General features: G+C 36.9%; 1 protein-coding gene across 3 annotated transcripts in view; it reads left to right on the forward strand.

The window, feature by feature from the left end:
* CFH (complement factor H) overlaps nt 1-16,776 on the forward strand; it is a 99,805-nt gene that overhangs the window by 16,186 nt on the left and 66,843 nt on the right. For 2 of the 3 annotated variants that reach the window (XM_007167288.3, XM_007167286.3), the window contains exons 6-9: nt 1,569-1,739; nt 8,232-8,405; nt 12,253-12,441; nt 12,880-13,056. In XM_007167288.3, coding sequence (XP_007167350.2) covers nt 1,569-1,739; nt 8,232-8,405; nt 12,253-12,441; nt 12,880-13,056 — 711 coding nt within the window. The remainder of the gene's footprint in view (nt 1-1,568; nt 1,740-8,231; nt 8,406-12,252; nt 12,442-12,879; nt 13,057-16,776) is intronic. The other variant, XM_007167287.3, reaches the window with a different exon arrangement.

Below are 16,776 nucleotides of genomic sequence, written 5' to 3' on the forward strand. Positions count from 1 at the left end.
ACTCCAGAATAAGTCATTTTTTTATTTGAAAAACTATCATTATTTATTTCTATTGATGTGTCATGATAACATTGTGTTTTTGAATAATGCTTCTAGGAAGTGGCCCTGTTTTATACTTGCACTGGGAGTTTAGTATAAATATTGCTGAACTGAATTGAATCCACTAAATAAATCTTTGTCTTTAAAAAAAAGTTCCATAGTTAGCTAGAAGTTAGCAGTTCTTTAGTTTTAATACTACTGACCTGTGCCTGATGACCAATATGATGATTCTGGCTTTTGTAATAATATATTTTGGTCAATTTATTTAAAAGTACCATACTTCGTTTGACCAGTATTTCTTTGGCAGAAATTTCTGCCATATTTGTTTTTTAACATTATCTAAAATCCCCAAATTATTTACACTTTCTACAGTGAGATGAAGAGAGAAGCGTCCCTCTTCCTAGGAAGTCTTTTTTACAAAACTAGTTCTTTGAGTTAATAATGGCAAACATATTTATATTCAGTGTAGCAATTACTGTATACTCTAGAGGTTCATGGATGGGGCTTATTTCTTGCAACTAAATTTCTGTGGTTAGTGAAACCTTTCTGGAATGACTGATGCAGAAGATAAGTCTTAAAGGAAGAATGAGAATCTTTCAGATGAAGTTGAGGAGGGGAAAAGCAAACCAGCCAGAAGAAGTTAGTGGAGAGGAAGGGACAATGGCCTTGAGGCCTCTTTGAGCATGAAGCTCCCCTATTCCCACTGTTCTCAGGGGCCTTAACTTAGGATGCAGGCAGGGAAGAAGTCAGTGATGGAGTGAAGATTGGCAGTCCAAGGTTCTGCGGGGCTACGTACACCATGCTGAAGAATTAGGCTTTTATACAGACTGAATTGGGAATCAATGAAGCATTTTAAATGGAACAATAAAGTGACAAGAAAAAAAGATCATTAAGTTACAAACAGGAAAAAAAGATTAAGATGAAGGGAGAATAAGATCTGGGAAATTAGTCACTGTTGCTGGAGTCCCAGAGAAAAATTTTGGAGTGACGATAGTGTGAAAGATGATGGCCAGCTCTTTGTTTTTTTTTTTTTTTTTTGACGGAAAACTTGGATGGATAGCAAAACCACAGAAGCTGGTCAGTTGCTTTTTGGAGATGTAATAACAATGAGATATATTAATTTCTTTGACAAAGTGTTTTGTCAATAATAACTTATCAATAACTAAAAAAATATGTAATTTTTACAGGTCACAGTGAAAATACATATCACATTAAACCTATTTCTGTATTCAATTTTATATATACAGTTGATGAATGTTACTGGCCACTATTTATTTCAAGAGGACTAATTTATCCCCAAACTAAATAAATTAGCAACATGATTTAAATCAGAATTTTTACTTACTTCAAAAATGAATGTTAAGAACAACTGATAAATTATTCACCAAGCATTCAAGTCAAAACAGGACTTTTGTTTAGTTGTCTGATTTACCTAATGGAAACAAGAGTTGTATCTTTATATAACTATGTTTGGGACACAGTCCTTTAATATATAACAAACCTGTTGGAATTTAATCCCTTTTGTTTAGAAATTTCCTGCAAACAACCAACCATTTTAAATGGATATCCTCTATCTCTGAAGGAAATTTATAAGGCAAATGAACGAGTTCAATATAAATGCACAAGTGGTTTCGAATACGGGGAAAGAGGAGATGCCGTATGCACTGAATTTGGATGGACCCCAGTTCCTTCATGTAAAGGTAATGCTATGTTTCTCTTCTATATCTTTTGCTGTATATTTTTACCAATTGTTTTAATTCATATACTCCTTACGGTTAAGCGGTTTATTTTTTCTCACAATGGAGTATTAATGTTTATAGGAATCAACTATTACAAAGACATAACATTTTATGTGTGCAAGGCCTGTTTTGAGATCAATTGGTGTGATTCTCTCACTCTGAAGATAGACATAAACAGGACCAGAAAAGTTCAATAGCTCATGAAATCTTTGGTCTATGGTCACAAAGCAAATCTAGAGCAGAGCCAGGAATGTAACAGGTTTCCTAATCCCCAGGTATATATACCTCTCAAATAATTAGATTCCTCTCGTAAAGCCCAAACTTTCACTTTAAAAAGTAAATTATATTAATACCAGATGAGGTAATCCTCCATGGATAATGGAATTAAATAGAAGAAACTGGAGATTTCATTAACCACAGGCTTCATATGAATCAACTGTGGTGATGGTGCTGAAAACAGTTCCTCTTTTAGGCTTCGTAAGGGAAGGATGTTACACAGACTCAAAGAGTTCATTTCAACTGTGCTTTTTGCCCACCAGAAATTATGTCTGCATTTTTTGTGTTCTACTTAGCCTACCTCATTTAGAAAGGGATAGTTTCAACTATCATGGCTTAGAAGAGAAAAATATATCAATAAATAGTTGAGGAATGTAAGAAGTCATAAGAAGAGCAGGCAGATACAGCTATAGCATGGTAATAACAGTGTTGAATTATTTGCAAACACTTATGAAAAGGAGGGAGTTAGCTTTTGATGAGGGCTGCTTCACCGAGTAAAACAAGTAACAGTATTATCACACATGACATCCGAGACAAGTGACTTTCCAAGAGGGCAACTTTTACAGGTATTGCCACACTGTGACCTTCACCTCTTAAGAGCCCTCTGAACTTTAAATCATGCTATTCGTAATAACATATATAAACCTTGCTTTGGTGATCCTCTTTTACAAAAACTAGAGATAGTTTATGAGCTGATTTTATTCTTAAAAAAATTTAGTTGAGCCCACGAGCAGCTCCTTGGAAAATACATCCTCCTGAATGACCTTCACTTTCAAGCATTGTTAAGAAAATATTTAGAAAGAAGTTAAGAACACAAGACAGTGATAACTGTTACCGAACCAAAACGTGGCTCTGCTCACCTGCACACAGTAAAGCTAATCCACTGACACCAGGCTGTGGCGAAGGGAAGTGCAGCGTTTATCATGAGGCACCAAGCGAGGATTCCAGGGCAGCTAGTGCTCAAAAAGTCCAGCCTCCCCAGCCTCCCCGATGGGTTTCAGCAAAGCAGTTTTAAAGGCCAGGTGAGGGAGAGGTGTCCCAGGGTATGTGATCAGCTCGTGCCAGTTCTCTGATTGGTTGATGGTGAGGTCACAGGGCAGTGTCACAGGGGTTAACATCATCAATCCTCAGGCTCCAGTAGGTCTGGGGGCTACGCGCTCATGGTCATCAAGTAGTTAACATCTTCCGTTTGATGGTAGTTTTAGCATCTGTAAAACAACTCAGGAAATGTGCATCAGATGCTATCATCTAGGTAGTTCAGAGAGGAGCTACAGCAGAGGGTATGGGGGAGGGGTCTGTCCCGGGAAGGCCCCACAGGGTCCCGCTCGGTTACACAGCCACATGAGATGTGTGTGCAGCTGAATTATTCCTTCTTCTTGGTCACTTACCTACCTACTTAAAACTCTTCCTTAGAACAGATCCGTTTTAGTAGTGGGAAATTTCTGTTTTTCCCACAGTGTTACTACAATTTCTAGGCTTACTTCTCTTAAAACTAGACTCCTTTACACACACACACATCAAAGAATCCACATTTATAAGACATTTTCCTTTTAGAAGTTCTTTTTCATTTTCCTAGTCACAAGTCATAACTTAAAAATTCAAGACTGTATGCTTTAAGGTCCTGCTTTCTTTGGCGAGAGAGATACCAGGATTAGGACTGGTACTCTCTCTTTTACAAGATAATTTGCTAAAGATCACTATAAGTAAAGAGTGGTTCACCCCAAATTAGATAAGCATGCTCTGTCTCTTAAAGATGCTTCATTTTATTAAAATGCATTTTACATTAACTAGATATAGAGAAGTCTTTTATTAAAAGAAACTCCACTCTCTGTACCTCAGCTAGTGACACAAATACCTCTCCCTATTTTCATGGTACATTGGAAGGATCTACCTGCTGATAATGATAAATTCCAGATTAACATATCTTCTTTTATAGAACTCTATAAGAAATTTGGAATTAAGTCATAAAAGTAAATTTAAATAAAATAGTCTAGGATAAAACACTTAAATTGTCTTCTATCTGGTCTATGATTTGTACGTGTCAGGGGTTTTATTTGAGGGTGATTTGTCAAAACTTTGTTCTCTGTATCCAATAAGGAACAGTCTCTGACAACAAGTCACTCACAGGAATAAATAAAAGTATCAAGACCTGTTAAATAAAAGCCACCTTTGATGCAAATCTCTCTGTTCCCTGTACAGACTGGATTTTCTACGATTCACAACAGAGTGTTAACCTTGAATTAATTATTCTTATTTCAAATGCTTAATGGTTGCTTCTAAAAGTAGAAAAAATTTGGCCTTACATATTTGGACAGTCTCAAATATTATTATTATTATTATTATTATTATTATTATTATTATTTTAATAGAAACACCTGCCCTGGCAATGTTTTAATAACATTATTTATTTTAATGGAGATCATGAGTAGGGAATCAAAATTTATTAAAAGATTTATATATACTGCTTGAAAGTAATCCCTAGAAGTTCTTCTACTCTTAATTAATTTAACAAAATTCTCCCAATATTATTTAGTAGGTATCTTAGTGAAACACATGTTTATTTATATATTGTGACTTTCGACTTCAAACTTTGGTACTAAGTTCAGCTGTAGCATGAAGTAAAAACTAAGACATGTAAACTGGACTTCAATGTGTATATGAAAATATGATAGATAGAGCAGAATGAAGTGAAAGAGAAAAAACAGAAAAGAATAAATGAACACATTTAAGGCTTATTTGAAGTTAGTGTTAAATAGTGAAGACCTATTTCACATAAAACTTGTGTTTAGGTGATCACATATGATTTCTATTATTTCTAATATAATCATTGCTAATAATTATATTATCATGTTAGCAACAGAGGCATATTGAAGCTTATCTGGCAGAATGGAATATAAATTTAAGACCAACTAGGAGACTACTGCACTACCTCTAAGAGCTGATCTTACACAGTGGAGGTGTCTTATGAAAGGGAGGAGATATATAAGTAATAATACCAACTTTATAGAATATGGTGTTTGACTGAATTTTGAAGTGATGTGGAGGAAGGAATGTAGGGGTAAATTTCCAGGCTTCCATCATGAGGTTCTTGTGTCACAAATTCCAATGTTATACACAGGAAGAAAAGCATATACTGAAAGAAGGATGATGATTGAGTTTGATATATGATAAGTTGAGTATGCTTTTGAGTTGTACCCATGGACCTGTCCAATGTGAGCTGCAGCTGGATGTATGGATTGGGATCACACTGAAGAATTTATTAGCATAACAGGGAAGCTTTCTGGCATGGACAAGTCTTGAAGTACACAGAGAGTATGATGAGGAAAACAACAAAATCAAGGACAAATACTCATGTAGAGCCAAGTACAAGGCATCTTTCTTCATTCATACAACCCTTATAGGGTCTTCAGGGAAGGTGTTTCTGGCGTGGTGATAAGCATCACTATGAAGATTTAGAGGAGAATCGTTCAAGACACAAGGAACAGAAAGTGCAAATGATAGGCATAAGCTTGGCATGTGTGAAAACCAGACCGAAGGCTAGTGTGTTGGTAGCACAGAAAATAAGTAGGAAAGTGGTAGGGGATGTGATTGGAAAAGTAGGCTGGGCCTAAGAATTAAGTGGATTGGTGGAAGAAGAGGAGTAACTATAAGTAAACTAAACAAAATTAAATCGGGTTGTTCAGACAAAGGTAAGGAGAAGTAGAACATAAAAAGGTAATGCACTGGGGAACTTCAAGAAGTCGGTGATCAGCAGTGTCAAATATTACAGAGTTTAGCTAATAATATACACCAGACACTGTAATATGTGGAATACAAAGATTTTTGAATTTGGAAATTGGGGGACATTGGTGACTTTTGTCAGAGCAATGTCAGCACGATGGTGGTGTGAGAAGCCAGATGGAAACAGGTTGAAGAATAAATGGGAGGAGGAATGGAATACCTTCGTGTCGTGTAAGTGTCTGGGACATTAAACTTTTGATTGCCAAGGCATACATTTTAAAGGCATTTATCCTGAGTAAACATACTGTCAGCTGTGTGACACAGCTACTGTCAAAATAACTAGATAAGGAACCGGACTGCCGCACCCATGAAGGTCCCTTTATAGAAAGCCCTGGGTGACCTAGATAACTGCCAGCTTTTCCCTTCCCTCACCCTAATTCCCACTCTTCTGCTTTAAATTCACCAATAAAGAGTGAACCTGAGAATCGTAGACACCCACTCTGAGACCCTAATAAAAACAGAGCTCCAAGTTCGTTCTGTCTCTCTCTCTCTCTTTCTTTCTCTTTCTCTCCTTTTCTACCTCTGACCTCACTGTGGGGCACTCCTCAGGTGTACTGGGTACACTTCAGGCCCTGTGAGTAATAAATCTTGTTCTTCAGAGTTTCCTGATGATTGTTGCTGAGGGGCCTCTTGCAATCATAATAAGAACCACAGGGCTGGTCCCCCCACAGCCTTGACTCCTGTCAGGAAAGGTCTGCGGAGGCTCCGCACAAGCAGTACAGCCCAGGTGGGCGCCTCAGACAACCCAGCTGGCAGCGTCCCTATGGATAGGCTGAGAACGATACAACAATTACCGAAACTTGGACAAAGGGTAGAGAGAAGGAGTTTAAAATTGGAGAAGTTTGCATATCCATCTAAGACAGAGTGGTTGACAAAATGAGAGAGAGAGAAGAATTAAACAATGGTGCAACATCCATGGAAAAATGAGAAGTTTGAGAAGCTATCTTGAATTTGAACACACACACAAGAAACAAACAACAGCAGCAACAACAACAACAACAACAAAAAACACACCTTATTATCAAAGACTAAGGGAAAGGCTTAAGTCCAGGATAGATGCAGCTAAAGTTGAAGAAATCTTGGGAAAAAAATCTAGGGAACAACTCACGACTGGTAGTCTCAATTGTTTCCTGTGAATGCAAGGACTTATTATCTGTTGATGAGAGAGCAATTGTGTTAGGTGCCTTGAGCAAAGTAAGGAGACTGTGGGTCACTGACTTTGGGAAATGGAAACAAAAGTAAATTAGGAGCATATAAATAAATGAATTTCAGGCAATGCTGAATGTCCACCACAGGTTTTTAGCCCAAAATACAACATGGCACCATTATAGATGGCTGGGTAACATTTCTACAATAGTTAAAAAGCATGATATTTTATTAGAAAAGGAATATTGCAAATTGCTCCATTGTTGAGATATAGCAAAGTTTACATAAGTGACTGAGAAAAGCTTTATAAATTAGGAAAGGCTAGGTAGAGGGATAACACACTCTAATCCCCGTGTCAAATCCAGCCTGTGCCCTTTTTTGTGAACAAAGATTTATTGGAACAGAGCCATGCCCATTTGTGTATGTATTGTTTATGGCTATGTTTGCCCTACAGTGGCAGAGCTGAGTAATTACATCAGAGACCTTTCATCTGGCCCTTTCTATAAAAGGTTTTTCAAACCCTGGATTAGGTTATTCTATTACAGGAAGAAAAATGTATTCCAAAATCTCAGTGGCTTAATACACTAAAGTTTATCTCCTATTCATGCTCACATCCAATGTAGGTCAGAAGGGTCTCTGCTCATCATTTTCATTGTAAGAATCAGGGGATGGAGACATCACCTTTCCATGTTCTTCTTTTAATCACTGCAGCTGTGGGGAAGAGAACATAAAAATTCACACAATAACTGTTACAGTCACAATGACTGTTCCTCCCTAAAGGAAAACATATTACTTCCATATTCATTTCATTGTCCTATGCAAGCCATGTGTTTATGTCTACTTCAGAGGGACGGGGTATACTATCCAACCAAGCATCTGGAGGGAGGAGACTCAGAATATTTGTAAATAGTACTTGTGAGAATGACAGAAGCTGAGGAACTTGCAGAAAGTGGAAAGAATAGCTGAAGTGATATATCAAGAATTCATTGCCGGGTATGGAATATCATGAAGCATGTGTTGGCTTTGGAGAAAGAGTATTCAAGAGTCCAACGGGCACAAATACATTAGATGAGAAATACAATGGAGGGAAATATGAGTGATACAGCAGGAAGGGCATGAGGCTGTGCTCATTTTAATGACATTTTGTGCTGTACTAAGAACAAATAACATCCACTTTTATATTTTTATATACTTGATTATTTTTAATGGATAGTTACTTCTATATTGTACACATATCTTTTCTCTTTTCAGAAATAACATGTGATCCTCCTTATATTCCAAATGGTATTTACACACCTCAATTAACCAAATACAGAGGTGAAGATAAAATCATTTATGAGTGTAAAAGTGGCTTTTCTCCTGTGATCCAGGGAAATGTTGCAATGTGCACCAGCCATGGCTGGTCACCTGCTCCAAGATGTTCCTGTAAGTTTCACTCATATCTTGACCTACTTCTTTTTTTTTTTTTTTTTTTTTTTAAAGGATTTTCTTATTTATTTATTTATTTATTTATTTATGGCTGTGTTGGGTCTTCGGTTCGTGCGAGGGCTTTCTCCAGTTGCGGCAAGCGGGGGCCACTCTTCATCGCGGTGCGGGGACCGCTCTTCATCGCGGTGCGCGGGCCTTTCTCTATCGCGGCCCCTCCCGTCGCGGGGCACAGGCTCCAGACGCGCAGGCTCAGCAATTGTGGCTCACGGGCCCAGCTGCTCCGTGGCATGTGGGATCTTCCCAGACCAGGGCTCGAACCCGTGTCCCCTGCATCAGCAGGCAGATTCTCAACCACTGCGCCACCAGGGAAGCCCTTGACCTACTTCTTAATTCTGAAGTTTCTTTCTCTTAAACATACAAAAATGGGGACAGAATAAATCCAAGTATTTGCCCTACTGTGTATGCAAAGTAGAGGCTTTAGAGGCATTCTTTGCTTTTCAAAGTAGACAGTTCTAAGGAGGAATAAAAACATTTTTGTAAACTAAAACTCTTTAAATTTTTTGCTACTCAAAGTTAAATATATGTCTGTGTGTATGAATATATAATTCTCTAATATAATTCTAATATCTGAACTAAAACATTGAGTAAGACTTACATCACCCAACACCTAGTATATTAGTTATCTAGTGCTGTGTAAAAATATTCTCCCAAAACATATGGGCTTAAAACAACAAACCTTTATATTCTTAGAGCTCCTATGGGTCAGGAATTAGGAAGTGGCTTAGTTGGCTAGTTCTGAATCACACTTCTTGGGTTGCAGTCAGGGTGCTGGCCTGGGCTGCAAGTCACCTGATGTCTCATTTGCTTCCTAGGCTCTCTCACCTGGCTTTGGGCGGGAAGCCTCAATACCTTACCACATGGGCATCTCCGCAGACTGCTTGAGAGGAAGCTATCTTTCCCCAGAGCTAGTGATCCCAGAGAGAGAGAGAGCAGGAAGTTTCCATACCATTTATGACCTGGTCACACACTGTCACTGTCACTTCAGCAATATGTATTCTTTAGAAGTGGGTCACTAAGTCCAGCACATTCAATTGTGGGGAATTAGGCTCTAATTTTGGGAGGGAGGAATGTACAAGACATTGTGGAATTTTCTAAAACTATCACATTTAGAAAAATGTCACTAAACTGAACAGAGTATTTTATTTCTAGGGATGCTTCCTTTACCTTTTTTCAAGTGTTTTCTGTCTCTACAATCATATTCTTTTTCTTTATACATCACAGTTTATTGTAAAGATGCACTACAGTTAAACTCGATCTTGCATGAAAGAAAAATGTAATGATACAAATAATAGATCAGTGACCTCCATGTTAATTCCAGGCATAAGTCCAAAATGATTTTTCAAAGTATGAGTCCCTTAAAAAGGAAGCTATTATCAGTATGAAACAGATTTCAATGTGCATAAGAAATATAAGAGAAATATTTAATCGTGTTAAAGTTTGGTTTATGAATATGGCAGATGAGCCTGACTGTACCTCAACGAGTTTATCCCACAAGGGAACTTCCGAAGTTCTTGTGGACAAGATGGGGAAATTGACCAGTTAGATGGTTTATCAGATATTCATAATTTCGTTAAATAAGCCTCTCTGATTTTCAGATTCAGGACTGTGTTCTCAGGCCTGCTCCATTCCTCTAGTTTAATGGTGTAGAGGAGATGCAGTACAAATTCACCGCTGGAATGATACAGGGGTGCTGAAAGAGAACCTGCATTAGGACAGGTTTATCACGCAGAAAGACTCCCTTGTGCGAGGTTGGATCTAATAACATGAAACTTAACAGTGATAACTGTAAGATCCTGGGCTTGGGTCATAGGAGTCAGCTGCACAAGTACAGAAAGACTAGAAACACTTTTAAAAATTAGTGAATATTTTAATCCGTTTTGAGATCAGTCTGAGCCAACACTGTGATGGCACAGCCAAAGCTGCTCATGAGACCAGAGCTTGTGTTGGTAGAAGTGTGAGAGTGTAGTGAGGCTGTTCTAAGTCCTGCCAGTGTGAGTGCTGATCCGACCACAGTGGAATAGTACATGTGCTTCAGGAATTGATCTGGTTAGAGACATACAGACACATTCACATGTGACCGAATGAAAGACAAGAATAGGAACAGGGCTCGGGCCAGTGATAGTAATAATACTTACTTTCAATTATGCCCTCTGTGTGTACCTTTTAGAAATGAATCTCAGTGGATTATTTTACTGTATTCATATTGTATGAAGAAACATAATGAAGTGGATAAACATACTAGTTCTGAAATCAGATCATCAGGATTCAAATCTCTGCTCTACAATTTAATGGCAAAGTTAATTGAGTTCTTTAAGATTTGGTTCTTGCAAATACAAAGACTCAAGCTTGCCCAACATAGAATTATTGTTAAATACACATATCTTGACATAACATGATGGAATTTGTAAAATCCATGGATGAAGAGAAAATCTTCTAAATCTCCAAAAAGTAGTGTGAAAAAAAACTAGTCTGTTACTTAAAAGGAATGAGAGTAAATAAGCATTTCAATCTTAAAAGAGTGGGAAGCTTCACAAAAGTGGGGAAAACCTATCAATGATGAGAGATACAGACTATAGGACAAGAATCTATACCAAGAGAAGGTATCATTCACAAGTCTTTGTTAAAGAAAGACATTAGGGTATGCAAAGATTCAAAGTTTATAATTCACGTAGCAAGTCTATAAAAGCAGCTTGAAAGATTTCTGTAATCATACAAAAAAGAAAACGGATCATTGATCTTAAGGAAGATTAAAAATGGTAATGAATATTGTGTGTGTGTGTTGTACATTTTTTTAATGTGTTGCATATGTGTTCTTGTAATATCATATTTCATGATGTAAAATAAATACTAGTGTAGTATTAAAAGTATTAGATTATCTCCAAACCATCCAATAAAAAGGGTAAATTTTTCTGAAAAATATTATATATAAAACTGTTATAAACAACATAACACTTAAGAATACATGTGAAAATTACTCAATATATAAGAATAACAATAAATGTAATTATATTATACCTCATTTAAAATATTTATAAGAAACAGTGAAAAAAACATCATTCTCCCATTAAAATTAGAAATAAGCATTTAAGTGTTTCCCTTAATCATAACCATTTGGATATTAAGAATTATTCATTCATTGTTCATTTCTCTGATTAGATAAAGAAGGGAAAATATGCCTTCATGTCTAGTTTGAGGGTTAAATAAGAATTTTTTTTTTCTGTGTAATGTGATCAATGGATCAATGGCTAAACTGTTGTGCTTCTCTACACTTATCACACATTTCCAATAAATAGAAAAATAAACTAATGAGTGTTAATCTATAAACAAAAACTGTTTTCCTACATTGACTTGGTCTGAGAATAAAAGCCAGGATCCTGATTTCTGATGAGAATGAAAAAGAAAGGAAAAGAAAACAGATGAGCTGCACGATAAAATTTATACTTTCATCTCTCGATTAAGATGCTAATTTAGTCAACCAAGGCTAGGACTTATGTACTTAAGGATAATTAAATCTATAGCTCTGTATAGTTTTCTACCAAGAGAGCTCACATATAAATTTTATGTAATATGACCCACAAGACATAAGTTGATCTTGATTAGCAAGGACATCCTTACATACCTCAATCATCTGAGTTTTCTGTAACTTTTTTTTTCCTAGAAACTCTAACACAATGAGGGTAATTAAGCTAATAGGAATATAATTCATAGATGAAACATCTGATCTCTAATTTGATGGCTTACTAAGGTAAAACATTATTCATACCTTTTTTTTTTTTATTCCAAGTTAAACCTTGTGATTTTCCAGTAATAAAACATGGAAGGCTACAATATGCATATGAAGGATACTTTCCAGCAAGGTTAGGTCAACAGTTCACCTATCACTGTGATCAGTATTTTGTGACTCCTTTACGAACTTACTGGAATTACCTTACTTGCACACCACAAGGGTGGTCTCCAGAAGTACCGTGCCTCAGTAAGTAAACCTCTTTAATTTTATATGTATAAATCTTCCAAAGAGTGGAGAGACAATAGTACATAAGTGAGTACAATTAAGTCTTGCACAACAAAAAAAAGGCCAAGGGTCAAGTTCTGTGAGCAAAAAGACCCAAATAAGCCTTCTTTTTATGAGGAGCTCTCCATGGAAATCACATGAGAAATATAGAGACTTTACAAGAATATCTGCATCATTTACACATATTGTAATTATAAAAACTAAAGATAAATAAATGGTATATTGATTTTTTTTCTTTTTTAACAAACACGTGGTAGTAGCTTTCATTTTCATTAAGTTATTTGTTCTTTTTGAATACTAATGCATTGTCAGGTAAATACTATAAAGTTAATTTTTAATGTGCTATTTTACCAAATATATGTTATTTTTTTTCTTTTCTATTGTCTTTATGATCCTTAGGACAATGTACTTTCAATTACTTGGAAAATGGACGTTCCCCAGATAAAGAAAAAGAATATTTACAAGGTGAAACTGTAAGAGTTCACTGCTATAATGGCTACAGTCTTCAGAATTACCAGAACACAATGACCTGTACAGAGAATGACTGGTTTCCTCCTCCCAGATGCATCCGTGTCAGTGAGTAAACTGGTCCGAGATCCCAGTATATTTATAATTTTCTAAGACTCAGCTATATTATCCACTGCAAAATGTTTTTATCAACTTTTTCTTGTTTTGCCAAAAGACTTATTTAGTTTTATTTTTTACAAGTGTGTGTGTGTATATACAGACTTCTTGATAAGTATATAACAAAATAAATGTGCTATTGATAGACATTAGTCAAGAATACAGGGGGAAAAAAAAAAAGCCACAAAGAAGAAACCTATAATAACAGAGAGATGTCAGCAAGATGGCCGAATAGGAGTTTTACTGTCTCTCCTGATACAAACTTTGACAATCATGAATCGATGAGAATATCTTTGTGGGATTCTAGGAGTCTAGCAGAGAAATTATAGCACACTGTTGGAGCACAGAGATTCAAGACTGAATGCATCAAAGAGGGTTAGAGGAACAGTTTCACTTTACCTGTGTCACCTCTCCCCTAAAGTAGCACAGCTTATTGCCCAGAGAGACCCCTTCAGCACAGGATTTCACCTGTGGGGGAAAATAAGAGCATGTGAGTAAGGGCCAGCTTCCTCCACTTGCAATACTGATCAAAAGGCCCACTTCTCTCTCACCCTATCCAGAATACTGGGGTAATCTGCATGACTGAGGGGTGGGGAGAGGCCAGGAGTACAGCATCCAGGGCTAGAATTCATCAAGAGACAAGGATCCTAGTGACCGTTTTGTAGACACCACCAGCTGGCTGAGGTAGAGGTGAAGAAGTTCAAGAAGATGACAGAGGGCCTGGGTCCCAGCACCCTCAGGGACCTCGCTGTGGCAGGACTGGAGATGCAGGTAAAACTGCTCCAGAGCCTGGGCCTAAAATCAACCCTCATCACCGATGGCTCCACTCCCATCAACCTCCTCTTTAACAAAACTTTGGGTCTGCTGGGGCTCAGGTCTGAGGCCCAGCCCCCAGCCAAGAAGGCAGCCTTGGGGCCCAGTGCCCAAGAGGGCTTGCTTCTCCCCTCCACTGCTGGCTCTCTAACACTTAGAAGCAACAGGTCATGCCTTAGCCCCCTACTGCACTGACAAATAAAATTGACACTTCTGGGCATTTTAAAAAAAGGAAGCCCATCCTCTAACCATTGCAGACACCTAGTTTGTGAATCCTTCTCACCCATGGACACCCTCAACACATCCACATCCCCCTGCCCCATGGCCAGCTCCCTGTGTATGTCCCCAAGGTGGTGATGCAAACTTTTGCAGATGACTAGTGAGACATCTAGAAGCCAGCCTGACCCTGTGGGATTGTAAGAAAACACACAAACATGAGCATTTGTCATTGCCCCAGGGGAAGCAACCAGGAAGCTGTCAGCACACAGACTGGCTTTGCCAGATTGAGGGAAGCATACAAGCTTCAAAATTCTCTCCCATGAGGGATCAAGATGTGTGGAACAGGTGTGTCCTTAAAATAGGTCTGGAAAAGCCTATAGCAGTGTGACAGAATGTATTTTCCTCCCCAGTCAGTCTGTAAAGACTGGAGGAAGCAATTGCTTCTTTAAGTGTGAAGACAGCAACAGGCGACTTCAAGAAACAAAAAAATCAAAGGACTACAATACAAACAAAGGAACACAATAGATTTCCATTAACTGACCTCAAATAATGGATATGTGCAATTTATCTGATAGATGCTTCAATATAGTTACTTTAAAGAACTTCACTGAGATGCAAGAAAACACGGGCAATTCAAAGAAGTCAGATAAACAATAATTGAACAAAACCAGAAGTTTAACAGGGAGATAGAAAACATAAAAAAACAAAACAGTAATTCTGAAAGTAAAGAATACAATGAATGAAGTGATAAATACAATGGAGAGCATCAACCACAAACTATCAAGCAGAAAAAAAAAAAAAAAAACTCATTTGAAAGTATCCTGTCAGAGTGAAGAGAGCCTACAGGAATGATTGGAGACCATCAAGAGAAACATTGTAGAGATTATGGGTGTCCCAGGAGAAGAATGGGAGAAAGAGCAGAAAGTTTATTTAAAGAAATAATGGCTGGGAAGACATGGACATTCAAAATCATGCATTTCATAAGTCCCCAAACAGATTCAAACAAGAGATATTCTATATACAAGACACATTGTAAAAAACTGTCTAAAATCAAAGGCAAAGAGAATTTTTGAAGCTGAGAGAAAAACCTCCACAAACAAAAGGGATTCCCCATAAAGATATAAGCAGGTTAATAAAACTGCAGAAACACTGCACACCAGGAGAGAGAGGGATGAAATATTCAAATTACTGAAAGAAAAAACCCTGCAACTGAAGAATTATTTGCCTGGAAAAGCAGTCTTGTAACAATGAAGGGGATATAAAGACTTTCCCAGACGAATAAAAACTGAAGGAATTCATTAGAACTAGATCTGTCTTACAAGAAATGCTGAAAGGAGTTCTTCAAGCTGAAAGAAAAAGATGTTAATTAGTAATGTGAAACCATGAGAATATACAACACATACAAAATAATGTAAATTGTGATATCAAAAACAAAATAGGTGGGGAGGAAAGTGAAAGGGTAAAGTTTGTATGCAATCAAAATGAATTTGTTATCAGCTACAAATAGACCATTAAACCTGTAAGATATTTTGTGTAAGCCTTGTGGTAACCACAAAACAAAACCTATTTTAGATACACAAAAGATAAAGGAATCAAAGTATACCACTACAGAAAATCATGAATTCTCTAAGAAAGGGTGCAAGAGAAAGACCAAGGAACAGTATTTACTATATAGCTGCCAGAAAACAGTTAATGAGATTGTAGTAGTAAGCCCTTACATATCAAGTAATAACATTAAAAGTAAATGAATTCTATTCTCCAATCAAAAGACAAAGAGAGTGCATTAAAAAAAAGGGGGGGGGGGGAGACCAAACAGAAGATCCAACTATAAACTACCTAGAGGTAAAACTAAACTGAAACTCACTTCAGCATTTAGGACACCCAAAGGCTAAAGTGAATGAAAAGACAATATTCCATGCAAATGGACATCAAAAGAGAGCAGGGATAACAATACTTATTTCAGAAAAATAGACTTTTAGTCAAAACTGTAAACAAGAGACAAGGAGGTCATTATAAAATGAAGGGGTCAAATCAAGAGGATTTAACAATTGTAAATATATATATATATCCAGCATGGGAGCACCTAAGTACATTAAGCAAATTCTAACAGATCTAAACAGAGCAATAACAGTATAATAATAGTAGGGGAGTTCAGAGCAATAACAGTATAATAATAGTAGGGGAGTTCAATACTCTACTTTCAAAAATGGGTAGATCATTCACCCAGAAAATCAAAAAAGAGCAATTCGACTGGAACCAAACTTAAACAAATGTACCTAACAGACATCAGAACATTCCATTCAACAGCAGAATATGTATTCATCCTAAGCATACACAGAACATTCTCCAGGAGAGATAACATGCTAGGTCACAAAACAAGCCTTAAAAACCTTAAGATGATTGAAAGTATACCAAATATGTTTTGGACCACAATGGTATGAAACTAAAAAATCAGTAACAGGAAGTAGAAAACTGATGGTTTGTGGAAACTAAACATTCCTCAACAATGGGTCAAAATAGATATCAGGGAGAAATAAAAATATATTATAAAGGAAATGAAAATTTAAGCACAACAAAAGTAGTTGTATGAGAAACATTTGTAGTGATAAAATCATACATTAAGAAAAAAGGAAGATCTGC

Source organism: Balaenoptera acutorostrata, chromosome 1 (assembly GCF_949987535.1).
Source record: "Balaenoptera acutorostrata chromosome 1, mBalAcu1.1, whole genome shotgun sequence".
NCBI classification, from domain to species: Eukaryota; Metazoa; Chordata; class Mammalia; order Artiodactyla; family Balaenopteridae; genus Balaenoptera; species Balaenoptera acutorostrata.